This window comes from Macrobrachium rosenbergii, chromosome 54, assembly GCF_040412425.1.
Source record: "Macrobrachium rosenbergii isolate ZJJX-2024 chromosome 54, ASM4041242v1, whole genome shotgun sequence".
Taxonomy (NCBI): Eukaryota; Metazoa; Arthropoda; class Malacostraca; order Decapoda; family Palaemonidae; genus Macrobrachium; species Macrobrachium rosenbergii.
This window is the reverse complement of record NC_089794.1, coordinates 28,828,896-28,844,701: the sequence shown is the minus strand read 5'-3', so window position 1 is coordinate 28,844,701 and position 15,806 is coordinate 28,828,896. Positions and strand designations below refer to the sequence as shown.

The following is a 15,806-nucleotide window of genomic DNA, read 5'->3' as shown; positions in this document are numbered from 1 at the left end:
AAATCCTCATTATGAAAACGTAACAAACTTTATTCTGTCACTGGTTCTTCTGTCCTTCTGATCATAACAAGGTTATGAGTAAGGAAATATGATTCATTGCATCTTTTGCCAGACTCTTAGTAAGTTCATATTTCATACACAGTAGTTTAAAGATGAGGTGGTACTGCATTTTTATTTGCACATATTACCAAAATCTTGCTACATCTGCTTCCATTTAAAAAAAATGTCGATTCTGACAAAATTTCCTTGACAGGTTTGTCTTCATAACTTGACATACACATTCTGCAGGTTGGAATTTAGATATTTACATGGAAGATGTTTTACTGCTAGTGTTGAGCGTCATTCTCTCTGTGTGTGGGTCAAGCAACTGTTACCAAATCCAAGATATGATCAACATTACTTCAGTGTTGACAGCATCCAGCAATGAATGCAAAGGAGTAGAAATTCTGGGTTCACTTAAGAGTTTGACAGGACTTCCTTCACAGGCTGGTAATTACTCTCAGCTAACATTCCACTGTGTCAGGCAATAAAGCATAAGTAAAACAAGAGGTTTGTACTTTGCATGGGAACTTCTACTTTTAAGAGCGATACTTCCCTCTGATTTTATATTCAGTAACTACAGTGTAAATTTGATTTAGGTCTATGACCTCTACTGGCAATGGTTCCTATATAAACTTTATACTGAAAATGTTTAGGCATTTATTTGAGATAGAAAGGTATCATTTCTTTATGGCACTTGCAGAAAACCAAGCACACTAAGTCTACTCCCCATGAGTGTACCATGTCAAGGCTGGTAGCAAACTAGTTCCTTTAGCATCTAAGTGCTAAGATACGCCAGTTAACTGATCATGTTGGCCACTAAGACCTATTGGCACTGCTGTGCCTCCATGTGTGAGTCACTTGGACCTACAAATAAAATGTAACGAAAGGTTGACTGGAACTTAAGCATCGAATAAGTTTCAGCTCATGAAACTCTATTCATCTGGACAAAATAAAACTGCTATTAGACAGTATTAGTAATACTGTACTATGAAATAATGCTGATAAAAAAAACTTACAAAAAACAAATGGAGTAATCTTAACTTCTTGCTATAACAAACAGAATTCCATAAAGTTAAATATTAAAAAAAGTACGTATTTGTTTTATTTTAATGAACTCTTCTTATACAAGAGTCCTGGCTAGTAGTGCAAAGATGATTTTGGCCTATACCATACAACTTATACCCAAAAATTAAAAACTGCAATCTTCATGAAGCTTTCATCATGTAATTATGAAGAATTTATTGTTTTGGCAAGAAAGTATATAAGCTGATTACTGTAATAGTGTTGCGTGAGCTTGGATAACGGACAATTTGATGCTAATTGTCAACTGGAAAAGAGGAAAGATGGATGGCTAGAAATAATTTAAAATGAAATTTATAGTTAATAGATACTGTAGTTACTTAAATCTTGTAATACTGTTTCAGGTTTAAAATTCAGGGAAAAACAGGGTTAGAGAGAGAGAGAGAGAGAGAGAGAGAGAGAGAGAGAGAGAGAGAGAGAGAGAGAGAGAGAGAGAGAGAGAGAGAGAGAGAGAGAGAGAGAGAGAGAGAGAGAGAGTCACCTCCCCTACATGTAAGCTCTAAATTATAGAGATTTATCAGTTATATATATATACTGATATGGGATACCTCTGTCACATACAAATGGTAATTTATTGCATTGTGCACAACGCTTGGTGTCACTTGTTTCTCTTTACTTATTACTTGCTACCATATCAAGACATAATGAGTAGAATTCATAAAAAAATTATGGTGTTCTTAATGTCGACCTTTTGTGATATACAAGTTTAACACTTTTAGCACCTTTTCCAAAGTGCCAAGACCTTAAAATAATTTAGATTTTTATGATCCAAACTCTAACGTTATCACTCAGGTCTATTTTTAAACTATGAGCACATTCAGTGTGAATAAATGAATACTGTAGCAGAACAAACAATGCCTAATGAACCAATTTGCTACCATTGTTAGAGGTGAGGGGCATGGTTCCTGGGCGAGATGGCTTCTAGGCCTCAACTAGTCAAGCTGACTACAGCAGTTTAACCAGACTACCAATTCAAAACAACTGACTCATATAAGGATGACCCAAAGCTTTCATGTGGCTCTTGGCGTCTTCTTTTATCATACATCTGAACTTAATTATTGAGGTACTATATCATCCGAGAAACCTGACTTCACAAAAGACAGGATCAGATGCAGAGTCGTCTTCTACACAGACAAACCAATCCATTCACATGTTTCATGTCAGCTAATGTGTGTACTGCTGATCCACTACAGGGCAGTCAAAAGAGATGGGGATCCTTATTAAGAGAATATACGAATGAGCTACAAGCTCATTCGTGCAACCTGTTACAAGTATGCTAAATAAACAAGAAAATCTAAAGCTAACTGACTAAGATATACAGAGACTTGATATGAAAAATCACTAATTCGCCAACTCAAATATAATTAAAAAATACAAAATTTCATAAACGGAAAAACTCAAAATCTCGTACCTGAAATGACTATAGAGGCAATGACCAAACCATAATGAAAATGATGAAATAGTGTAAACTGGGAACCAAACGGTAACAAGTCACCTTCAAACTAAGAATGTAAAAATAACATTGCAATAACTAAGCTAGTTGTGAATTACATCATGTTACAATAAAAAATCGCTAACCAAAACCAAATGAGTAACGTGAAAACAATCCAGGTGGAAAGAAATTTCCTCAGAAATAAACTCGAATTGTCCCAAAAATCACTGTAAAGACAAAGAAAATTCCATGCCTGCTCAGAGTACACCATGGGGCCTACATCAGCACCCAAAAACACTATGGAATTTAAGTAAAAAATTATACTAAACTAAAATTCCCAAAATGAAAGTAATGATCATACACAATGGAATGAATGATAACAAGATAGTACAAAGGTGAAAAACTAAGCTAAATCCTGGGATTCTGTTGCACAGAAGTAGGGCAATGTATGATTACTAGGTTTGTTTTAAGCAAATTATTCTGGACCCAAAGTCCCATGTAAAGGCTAAAAGTAATCTATCTGAAAGACAGAAATGATAGTCACTGTTCAAAGAAATTTACTTTCTTTTATGTATTGGCATTAGATCATGTTAAAAAATTTTTTATTCAGAATGAATAATGTACAAGTCATATGAAATCTAATATTACCTAAATATGATGTATAATTACACTTTATAAGTTTACAATATTTGGCAGAGTCCAATGCATTTGGTCATGAATTTTCACAGCAAGGATTCAGTGTCTGTAAGAATTGCATACAAATAGCACTTAGTATTGTCCATCTCTTGAATAAAACATCACCTACACTTATTTTGTGCATAAACAGCTAAAATAACACTGAAATGTATGGATAAATTATAAGAAAACATTTCCTTATATGATATCACTTACTACAGAAGTATATGTTACTGCGACACATAATTTGTAAGAATTGTAAAGAAAATTCCCGATGAAATACAATACTTTAGATGGATTAATAATGAACACACTCATATAAAAATTTGTGATTATGTATGAATACAAGTATGTACTGTATACAAGTTTGTGTATGTATGTATGTATTTATTCATGTGCTGTATGTATGTAAAGTATTTACATATTTAAATGTACAGACATAAACATATACAGTAGTGTGTATATGACATAGAACGGCATTTAAAAAGCAAATGTTTCTCATGACAAAATAAGGTTTCAAAATACCACCATTTACTGTAAAAGCTGAAAATGAGAACCTAGGAAGTATAGTAATGTACCTGATTTTTAAGACAGAAAGCTCAGAGCTGAAAGTTAGAGAATAATTTTGGAAAAAGGAACAAAAATTGGAAAATGCTGTACATCTGACCAATTTCAAATATTTCTTCATAAATTTTGCAAACAAGCAACACAAGCAATATACATTCTTTACTTTATTCATTAAACGCTTCATTATTTTATGTTAAACTGAGCTGACATAAATGAATTTGCATCTCAAGCTATGACATATAATGTAAATATGCACTGTATATGTAGTTACTGTAGGGATTAGCATGTACATATATAAATGAATGTTGTGAGTATACATACACACTAAATGTGTGTAGATAATATATACTGTACTTGCATATTATCAGAGCAACCAAAAACCAATTAAAAATGCTAGAGTAACACTGAATCCGTTGTTGGTTGCTTTAATGCATGCATTTATGTATAGTCAACAATTTGAATTAGCTGAACTGTTCAAAGCTAAAAAGGAAGGTTAGTGTTTTACACAAATTTCTTAAAACAGGGATATGCATAAATTTCAACTTCTTATATCAGTCAAATCATTGTTCTTTAACTTTGGTCTTTTCCTCTATAAACACAGTACAGTACATGAACTTTCTCAAGTGTGCTACACGATGCACAGTCACAGAAGGAACTCCCATAATGCCTACTGCAACAACAGGCATTCTTGGTCAAATTTACTGCAGAAAACCAAGCAAAGACCAAAGAAAGATACTGTTAAGTACAAAAGCAAGTTGATAACCTTTTTCACTTACACTTATTTACAGGCAACCTATGAAACTGATAAGTAAAATGAATTACATGAAATTAGATTAGATATTGCAATATGCATTTACAGAATCTTCACTCTGACTGTGCAGGTACAATTTCCCCAATACTAAATGATACAAAAGTATTGCATATTGTATAAGCCTCCTTACTCTACACTACCAGTTCATCTTGAGAAAGCTAAATTATGTCAGATGTTAATACTGCACATCATTTTACCATGTACTATGATCCATAGCACTAATTACAATAAAATGAAAAAGTATGAAGAGAATGAGTACCTATTTCTTGTAAAGAAATATACATTTGGTCTCTAGATTATTTTGAAGGGAATCAATACTTGAAGCCGCCTACGAGCATCAGAGCAAAACCATTCTTCGTCGTAAAGAATACAAAGACAAGCCAACACCAACATTACAAAACTTCAGTATATTTAGAAAGCTAAAGGAGCATGTTACAACCCAAATTTTAGGCATCTTTGTTTAATGGCTGAAATCATGGATATGACCCACATCAAATAGTTAGTCCGAAGTCTTTCGGCACTCGAGAGCTCGAGACATGGTCAAGATAAAGTCGCATATGAATGTAACACCTTAGATCAAATTGCGCATGAACGCGAATTAGGAACACATTTTAGCTCAAGAGTCAGTTGGTAATCATTCGTAAAACCGACCCACAATGTATTGTATTTTGAATTGCATAGCACACACAAAGCTGCAAGTGCTAATGAACAAAAACTAACTTCTGCAAGTTTATGCAGTATTTCTTTCTGAAGGTCTTTGGTTGTTAACTCTCTTAAGTAATAACATTACACTTCCTGTTATTATTTTTTTAAATGCAGACCAACCCTGCTTACAGAGTATTGTAGTTACAAATTTACATAGCCTCCAACCTTCAACATCTGAAGTGTTTATCCTTACCATTATTTATTTAAAAGAATAATAATTTGATATACATTGCAGTAAGATTAATTCATTGTAAGGCAAGTCAAAAAGCTCTACAGTTAATACATACTCCTTTTATAACAAATGTGGATTGACCATGAAGTCAGATAGAGAAAGAGATGCAATTGCAATTGACAGCGTCAATGAGGACTATACATTCAATGTGTAGGCTTGGTTCCACAGAGAACATACAGTAAATGGCTGAAATATAACAATAACTCCGGTAAATGAAACCATTTGCTTGCAGGGTTGGCCCATATAAGACAATTCTGAATTTGTAGCCTGATGTTTTTTAGTTAATAACGTCTCATCAGCAAAGCCTCAAACTGTTCTTACTTTAAAGAATAAGAAAAACAATGATGCTGTACATATTGATATGCTTGTTTTTTCTGTAATTTTTGAGATTCATTTGTCAAAATACATTTGAAATCTTTAGTTCTTTATCATAGCCATGTCGTCATTACATCATTAAAGTATTACACTTTACCTCACTAGAATGGCAAAATTATTTTCAAATCTAGCGAGGTGCATGTATATAAAAATACCTGCACTTACCTGTTATGGAACATTATTTCAGGAGAGCTCTAGGATATGTTGCAAAATCCCATACATTTACCTCTAATGTTAACCAAACACTAAAACCCTAAGCAAATGCATACAAGATTTTCAGAGAAAGGAGAAAGTGAAGCATACAAAGCTATCAAGTTATCACAATTGTATAACATCTTTGGCAGTATTGCAAATGTACACCGGTCATAAAAATATACAGTTTCACAATATGTAGCGAGATAAATCATTCAGAAAAAAAAATTAATAGCAGCGTATGAAATCTGCATCTTGAACAGATCTAAGGGCACAGAGGACTGCAATTATAACATTCAACGTAGATAAATTTTAAGTGTAAAATTATGATGGACTGGGTATTTACAACAAACTTTTTTCTCAAGAAACACTGAAATTTCCTATCACGTGTGCTAGCTTTGTATAAAGTACAGTACCCTTCCTTACAATATAAATCTTGGTTCATAAAATCATTGGCTTGTATGATGTGATCTTATTACAATTATAATAGTCCTTTATGTCAAACATTACCATTTACAGATTCTATTCCCCTTAAATTTACCCAAGTTGCAGACCTATTCTGAATAAACTCACCGGCCAAAAAGAAAGGTTCAACGGCATGGCCACCGTGATCTACTCTGGTCCATTCTCAATTAATAGAGAAGAATATATTGTACACCTAAGGCCTACGATGCCTAATACAGAGTAAGCCTCGGCCCCCTGTACACCAATACTGTGATTTTACAGCTATTACAACCATTAACATAATATTACCCACTCAAGCAAAGTACAGATAGCTTTCGATACTAACACCATAGTAACTTATATATTGTCTACAATCTCCATCTGTTTCTCTTACGAACTATCTTCCATCTCCATCTGTTTCTGTATTTAAAAGCAATTTATCCAGACCAGTGATTAAAATTCTAAATACTCTCAGAGCTGGTCTTAATCTGTTTTCATACAACAGTGCAGTCTGCCTTCCCCATTCCGGATATGTCCTAATACCAGTAAAATGAATTATGTGTGATATGAGAACATCTTTCTTCAGTTCAAATGAAAGTAGATGTACCAGCGCCCATGAAATAAAAAGCACTGCATATTTCTATTAAATGACAATCACTATGATGGAATTAAAAGCACCCTATTTCTATCAACTATTAAAAAACAAACTTTATAATTATCTTGGAAAAAAAAATATATATATATATAATCTTGGGTGATTTTTGGCAAGTCTGCTGGCCAGTCTAAAACAGAGAGGAACTCTAGTATAAACTTAAATGCCACTCCACTTTACTTAGTCAAGAGCTAATATATCTACCTGATCATATGGTCCTTATATACTGTATACTTCAACAAATATCAATATCCATTTGTGCCCTTGAATACATTAGTTCCTTCATAAGGAGTTACCTAACACTATAAAAGCAAATCAACCTTATCTGCCCTGCAATAAAACACAAGTCTATAAAGTGAACCTTTTGAACATGTTTATTTTCAGTGCTCCATATAAAGTACTAAGATTACCGAAAACCAGCAAAATAATCAATGATCACTATGATCAACTAAGTGGAATGTTTCCTCAATGCTGAATGTATTGAACAGATGATGAATACCGTAACAGTCTCAAAGATTTGACCTTCATTATTTCAACGATAGCAAGTAACTGCCAAGATCCAAACGCTCAGATGCACTTCTTTATGTTCCTGTGTTCTCTGTCCTGCTAGCCATAAACGTCAGTTACATTATAGCTGGAGAGGGTGTTCATGAACTCTGTTATGTGTTCAGGAAACTTTCATGCCTTTTATAAGAGTGCTCTTGGATTAGAAATAGTGCATTTTCACAAGGCTTCTTAGTATATACATGGACGGATCAATAGTAATACTGTACTTGAGATTTTTAGAAAGGAGGTTTCATTGACGTAGAAGAAAAGCTTGTTCTAGATTATGGGTTCCACTTACAGAAGGCAATATTAATAGTTGATCACAATAAGTTCATCTCAGGTTTGTATTAATCATTGGGCACTGTTAGGTTTTACTTTTAGAGGTTGTTTTCTTCTAGATGAAAACATTCCTTAGTTGCGATTTGAATGAAAGCCAACAACTTTAGGGACCACTTCAAGCAAACTTAAGTTTACTCGATTTTACGAAATTGCATAGGTATGCATATAAAATAGGAGGGACACTACAACTTTGGGCAGTTCTCTACATGTGAAATGTGCAGATCATTTCAAGAAACACAGAGTTGGGTAAAATTCTCTCAACTATAGCTCCATCCAGCATTACTGCTTATGGTGTGCATGCAGCCTATGCTATCTAACACGTCTCTCCTTGCACCTCCTTAAACCCCTCTTCACCAACACCACGGTCTTCTCTGGCCCCTCAGGACCAACTGTTGGGAACAGGTGAGAACTTCATCCCTGGAAGCACAGCACTGGTTGACTAGATTTTTCAGCGTAACTCCAATCCAAACTCAGCTAAACCCACTACCAAGGCAAGGCACAGGCAACACACATTTCAAGAATTATTTCTATACTCTCAGAGGCTGGTTCACATGATTAAATTAAATTTACATTTTACCATATGGCAAGAATAACAAAGAACACTTATAACCATGACAAATCCATCCTCACCTTATCTATGAAATAATGAGTTAAGGATAAGGATGATCCCAATCTACCCATAGGTATCTTTGCATATTGTGAGAAAGCACTAATTTCTGCATATTTCATGCGCCTCCCTACTGGCGGTCTTTGTAAAGTTTCAACTGTTCATTTGGAATGATAAATATTGACTTACCCACATTTACAAGGAGAGGAGCCATTCTTTCACGAATTACTGTACAGTATATCCTAATAATTACCATCCAAAAAGAATAAGGCATATGTTTCAGAACTGTTTTCTAAGCTTCCAAAAATTCATAGTGATGCATATATACGGTGCTTTAAATTCCATGGACATCTTGGTCACGATATATAAGATGGGATCTGTATTATTTCAATGCTAGACTAGATTCTCAAAACCTACAGGAAATCTTCGATCTACATTATTGTTCTCAGTAAAAATACATTCTCACATCTAATTGCATAGCATTGGTAGTTCTTACTAAAATGACCTACTCTTATAAATTCAAAGAAACAAAGTCAAATTCTTCTTACATCACTAGCAGCAAAGCACTACTGTAAAAGACCTACTGACATAAAGAAATAAGGTTACAAAATAAACCTCTCTCAATGAGAAATTAAAAGTTTATCCAGCAACTCTCCTAATTCATAATGCATCAGAATATTTGGTAAAACTTGGCAAGTGCTTCTCTTACCAGATCCATTTTTTAATGGTACTTCTCTTACTGTTAGGGAACTGTTTAATGCTAGCTTATCAATCTTAACCTAGGGTGCCATGCCCAACCTAACTCATACTAAAATGACATGTCCTGCCTAACCCATCCTGAGGTGTTGTGAACACCAACAGGAATCCTCAGTATTCACCATTACAGTACGCAACCCTGTAATGATTGCAGGGACCTCATCAAGTTTAACAGAACATTCTGACCTAGAATTAACACTGGAAGATTTTGAGAATCCAGTTTCTAATCAGTACCACCATCAGATGCAAACAACAAGACCAGATGTTGAAGCAGATGGAGATTATTTGCAAAAATTTAGATAATAATACTTATCCATAGATATAATGAATATCATAGAAATAATGTTATTGCTTGAGGAATATGTACCACACAAAACTGCAATCTATTTTCACATGGGGCTAAGGCCTAGAAAAAATGTACAATGCCTGAGTCAATGGAATGTGAAAAAAGTTTTAGCTTTTTGGGAAAGAGAAGTTGATATGTTGTCATTTAGTTCAGATATTTCTCACTTAAAATTGCCTAAAGAAAACAGTACAGCATTTTAAGATGTGTGTATGAGAACAATAAAATTGTACTTGTTATGAGTATACAAAAAAGCTGTTAACATTCATGAAGTACTAAAAATAAGATTTGATATTGTACTACACAGGCTGATGAAGACCGTAAGAAATAGGATTCAATTCAGTAAAACTCCCAGCACCCAGGAAGATGAAAAGTACCTAAAGGGAATTTCAGCATGGAATGCTCAGAATGAATGTATAATTTCCATCTTGGAAGTAAACAAAAATTTTGCCATGATGCTGTTTCCAATTACATCTGCTGCATTGTCACAATGAAATCTTTACAGCATTGGTTTCACCATTCCTAAAGTCTACCCTACTACAACATCAGTTTCTTCAGATTTGAGCAAAGAAAACAAAAGCATGCACTTATAGTTGCAATCTATGCTTACACATAAGCTGAAGCATACAAGTCTCTCCTATATCACTTTTTAGCTAATGCAAGTTTTGTTCTCATGAATGTAACTTGACAGCATTCATTACTCTTATGAATGATATAATTTTCACAACAGTACATGAACAGTTGAAAATAGTTTCAAAGAAATATTTCCAATCGCTGATAGTTAGTAATAAAAAGTTGCAGGACTGTATATACAACATTGTGGACACATAACAAAACCATATTCAACAAATCTGTTTAGAAAAACAGTACGTACTTCCACCAGCAAAGTATTGATGAATTAATAGCACAAAATATAAATCATCAAATCTCATAAAAGTTATGTACAGACATAACCATGATTTTATCATGGCATAAATCACCAACTGGTTAACCTGGAAGAATGAGTCATATTATGAAAATAATTCAAGATTTAATACCCAACCATCTTCTAAAAAGTTCCTTAATGGGTTGATAATACTGAATTCTCAGAAGCATCATTTCTCTTGTCGATGCAAATCCCTGAAGTAATCCTCCTTCACTTTCAAAGACTAAAATCACTGAGCAAGTTAGGACAAAAACTACAAAGATAAAAGCCACCAGAAAAACCCTAAGAAATGTCTTAACGTTATGTTTCGTTAACCGCCCTCTAAGCAATCTCTGAGCTCCTCCCCGGGTTAAATCTTGAGGTAGAGAGAGTGGTGGAATTCTTATTGCTTCCCTGACAGTAGGAGCAATAAGGGTCGCCGTTGAACTAATGGAATGTTTATCGTCTCTGTCTGATAATAATAATCTTGGGTCACCGATGATATTATGGGGATGACCCAAGGTTTCTGTCGATGATGTATCGCCAAATTCACTCATGTGGCCCCCTCTGTCACTGTAATCATGGAAGAGTTGCTGCTGAAGCAAAGCTTCTTCCCCTGAAAAATATGTGTTAAAGTTAGCAGGACATGTAAGCACACCATTGCCAATTCCTATGAGGACACTAATTCTACAGGTATTCAAGAATTGTTTGTTCATGAAAATACTACAAATTTTTCAAATATTAATATGATTTCTTCTTTGATTCTCTTTATGTGAACCTGGAAAAAGAAGCTCTAAGAGTGTCACATTTCTTCCCAACAGTATTGCTTTTTATAGAATGTTAAAACCTATGTGAAATATACACCATTCATTAGTCTACATTATTAGACATTACAATTCAGTGCATGCACCTTTTCAAAGCATTTCAGTAAAACTGAGTTTTTTATAAACTGAAAGAACAATTTGAAAATGTTATATATAAAAATGAATTTTACTGTCCTTAAAACACTAATTATCTATCTCTTGTTTCTTACTAACAACTATCATTTCACTGTGAATGGACAACAAATTATGAATTTACGGTTTCTCACTTGCTATACAGTACTGTGTACTGACACCTAATCTCTGTACTAGGAGTAATCATTATCATCTGGCATTGCTTTCTACTGTAGTTGTTTTCCTTTTATGAAAAGAAAAACATGGACAAATATAAGGGACACCCCTACTGACAATTAAAAATAACAGTATGCATTCAGTCGACCCTCACCCATTCGACATACAAACACATTACTGTATTCACTGAAAATTCGCCTATTCATGGAATTTTTTGTAGAGAAATATCCACTAATTACAGTATTGTATTTTCTAATTATTTTTGTGACTAAATAAATTTTTCATGATAAAACTATTAGAATAGGCAGATATAAGCATTTTTAGAGGGGGTTTTTGGTGTCTGAACTATCAAAATAAACAGTTATAAGGGTTTGAGTGGCTTGGAGCATATTCCCATCACACCCAAGTCATAATACTTTCAGAATATCATCTCTCACATAGTCATCCTTTTTTCAAGGAGCCCAACCTAATTTTATAGCAAGAGTTGCCTACTGAGTCTCTTACTGTTATCACAATAATATTCAGTGCTAAGTCTGGGATTTTTTAAAAATGCCTGATGATGGTGACACCAATTTTCATTCTTTTCAATTCATTCATTTTAACTGAAATTCTAAGGTGACAGATATTTCATTCAACTGAACTAGCTTTAGTCTTCCTAATACTGAAACTGTTAGTCATGAACTTTAAATGGTATGACAAAAACTTAATGGAATAAAGGAGTTATGGTCAGTCTGTTTTCTAACACCCTCTTAGTTTAAAGGAACAATAATAGCATGATTTTATATGCTTCTGTTAAGTTACAAGGAAAAAACCAAAAGATGGGTCAAAAATAAAAAGAAAAAAAGGATCAAACTTTCCAAGATGTGCAAATCTCTTGAGTAAATTAGCTGAAATAATAAAATGAAGCAACTTACTAAAGCAGCAATACTGTACGTGTATTCTACAACATACTGATGTACTGGTGAACTAGCTTATTACTACAGAAACCAAGGTCTTAGTTACCTTAGGGAAAGAGAAAGTGAATACAGTAAGAGTATTGTGAATTACTTTGAAAAGGCTGTTACACATACAAAATTGGGAGACATCCAGAAGTTCCCTCCACTGCATTTAATCAATGAAGTGAAACATTATGAATTTCAAGATATTTCATACTCAGGAGATAGTGGCATGATTACTGAATGTTTTAAGGGTGCTGCCTACGTGCAAAATTTCTGGCATCTTTCCGTGATAATCTTGCCTTCAGTTTGCATAAATAAGCCCATTTGAGTTGGTACCTTTTCATCTATTAACACCTCTGTTTAAACTGGAAGAATGGAGATGGATATAAAATTCCTTTTCCCAACTGACAATATAAATTAAATTGCCACAATGGAGGATCATATAACATATTTACTGAACAAAATTGTCATTCGGTTATACTTGAAAAATAAACTTTTGGTTTTAGAAGCAAGCTAGGTTGATAACCTCTTGGTTACTAAGCTACAGCCATACCTACAGAAAACTAGAAACTGCCTCTCAAACATACCCTTTGATATCATTACTGTGCATGAAATAGACAGTGCTGCCTACGAAGAGAGGAACTGAATTTTCACAACACAGAACTAGTACAGTATTTTTATACGAGACCCATCAATCATACTATTGTTAACATTTGTGGTCTTCAAATGTTCCTGGACTTGACAGTCTTTTGTGTAACATACAGAAGATAAATGGTAGCCATTTGGTACAGAATCATTGCTACAAGCCATCCCAAAACCTTTTATCCCTAACTCACAAAATATTAAGGCCATGTTGCAATGAAATCTATTAAGTAATGAACAGGAATCAAACTCAGGACCACCACACCGCAAAATCCAGGTGAAACAACTAAGCTACCATGATCACTATTTATAACAAAGTAGATGGTTTCCCAAGAACTTCGTGGTCTCTGGTTGAATTAAATCTTTTAAACAAAGCATATAAAAATAATGTTGATTTCCACAGCCAGGTATAGGCATTTAAAATACAAGAGACATCCATGTCATATTTGACAGCCACATTACTGCAGGCTCTCAGAAACTATGACTACTGGTGACCTGCTTCTTGTGCTAGTGTGTGCAAAGGTTTATTGCTGCAGGTAGTACTTGGTGGCCCTCCTCATTGCTTGCAAAACAATAAAAAATAAAACACCCAAGAGCAGGAATAACGAATGGGCACTGTGAATTCAGGTGCAAATGACAACTCCACTGATATCTAACCCAAGTGTGTATGACTCCCAGAAAGCGCAAAATCTCACTGACCTGTGGCAAGCACTGAACTCAAAGACACCAAAGCTTGAGAAAATTTAAATGTAAACTGGAATATCACTAACAACTACATAATTATCAGGATAACTGAAAAGATGCGTAACTACAGTTCTTACAATTAGCCACAATATGAAGTTGGTAACCAGAAAACTGCAACTAAAAAATACCTGCTAAGGTGTAGACATCACACAATAATATATTTTTGAAAAGAAACAAGTTAAAAAGATGGTAAAAGAAGGATCGACAAACTAATTAAAAATGAGGTAATGGTTAAAGCAATGTTGAAAAATGGGAGTTCTGCTATGAATTCTGGACAAGGCTGTTAACAGAGCTGCGGACTCATGAAAAATTAATATAAATGATGGGTACTTGGAGGTCCAGGTAGTGCATTTGTTAGGCTACCATTCAGCTTCTGTTGTTAGATAAAAGACAGTCGAGTCTGGGGGTGTTTGAAGACCATATATGTGGGCATATTTATGACTGATGGGGTTGTGATAAAAGAAATAGGTGTTTATGGAAGAAGTAATCCATCCTGTGAAAACATGGCCACATTTTGGTTCTTCTATTTGTGGCAAGGCATCATTAGATAAGCCAAAAATTTCTATGTGGCACCACCTTAACACATCCTGTGACAAGTGTAACACGGTGTATTTTTTCACACTGGATAGCTGGAGAAAGGTTAATATACCATTACTTATTTCAGTATATAAACTTAAATACATTTGCAATCATTACAGCTCATAATACTGTATGTTGTACCTCATTAATGTGACAATTAAATACAATTCACTGGGCTCTCACACTTTCTAAGTTTCTAGTTACATCTACCACATCTGTTTAGTTATTTATACATAAAAAAAGGAAACAAAAAACCACAAACTATTTAAAGAAGTAACTCTTTTATACAGCACTACAAAAACCACTGGCGTTCATTCTAATTTTAGGGAAAAAGGATGGTGCATTGTACTGTAGGGAAGATATATAGTCATATCATTGATACAGTGCTTTTAATTCATTTTTGGATACATAACACTTCCATAGAAGTGAAACTCGTGCAAATCCACAAAATTATCCTTTTTAAAATAGTCAGCGAGCTTGTTTATTAAAGCTTTTAACAGGAAATTATGAAAGTTATGCACAAGCAAAGATATTATGAAGAAGTTTAGTTCTAAGGTTACCTTTATATTCATAACAGTTTCTTAATACTGAATTGCTCTAAAATTTCCGTATGGAAATAAAATACCATGATAAATTTTGAAGGGCAAAATATTCTAAATATTTCTGAGAGGGTTATACAACAACCAAATCTGTACCTACTCTCAAACAAAATATACTCCAAGAGTATCTAAATTACTTGCTAGGAAAACATGAAATGTCTTAGTTTCGTGTATTTACAAGAAACTACAGTACTCTATTATGAAGTTATACAAAAAGCAGCTACTGTATTTATCAACAAACTATGGTTATGGAACTAAAGCAGTAATTCTTACCATTTACTTTTGGTTCCAAATTGGTCTCTTTAACTTCTTTCTCTAAATCCTTTCGTTCTTCTTCTTCCTGTTTCCCTTTAGCCTCCAAGCCTGGTTCAAGACTACTCTCAGCGTCGACAACTAAAACAAGCATACATGCATCATGTTACCCTAAGCAGACTGGCAGTTCTGAGCCTACTGCAGGGCTATATAAGACCTACTTTCCTAGTTATGTGCA

At 34.1% G+C, this 15,806-nt stretch overlaps 1 protein-coding gene across 4 annotated transcripts in view; it reads right to left on the bottom strand.

Moving 5' to 3' along the window:
* Positions 1–3,100: 3,100 nt before the first annotated feature.
* Frmd5 (FERM domain containing) overlaps positions 3,101–15,806 on the bottom strand; it is a 44,706-nt gene continuing 32,000 nt past the window's right edge. For 2 of the 4 annotated variants that reach the window (XM_067097750.1, XM_067097749.1), the window contains 2 exons: positions 15,590–15,709; positions 3,101–11,318 (listed from right to left, as the gene is read on the bottom strand). In XM_067097750.1, the coding sequence (XP_066953851.1) occupies positions 10,822–11,318; positions 15,590–15,709 (617 nt within the window). In that variant the 3' untranslated portion in view covers positions 3,101–10,821. The remainder of the gene's footprint in view (positions 11,319–15,589; positions 15,710–15,806) is intronic. The other 2 variants (XM_067097752.1, XM_067097751.1) reach the window with 1 other exon arrangement.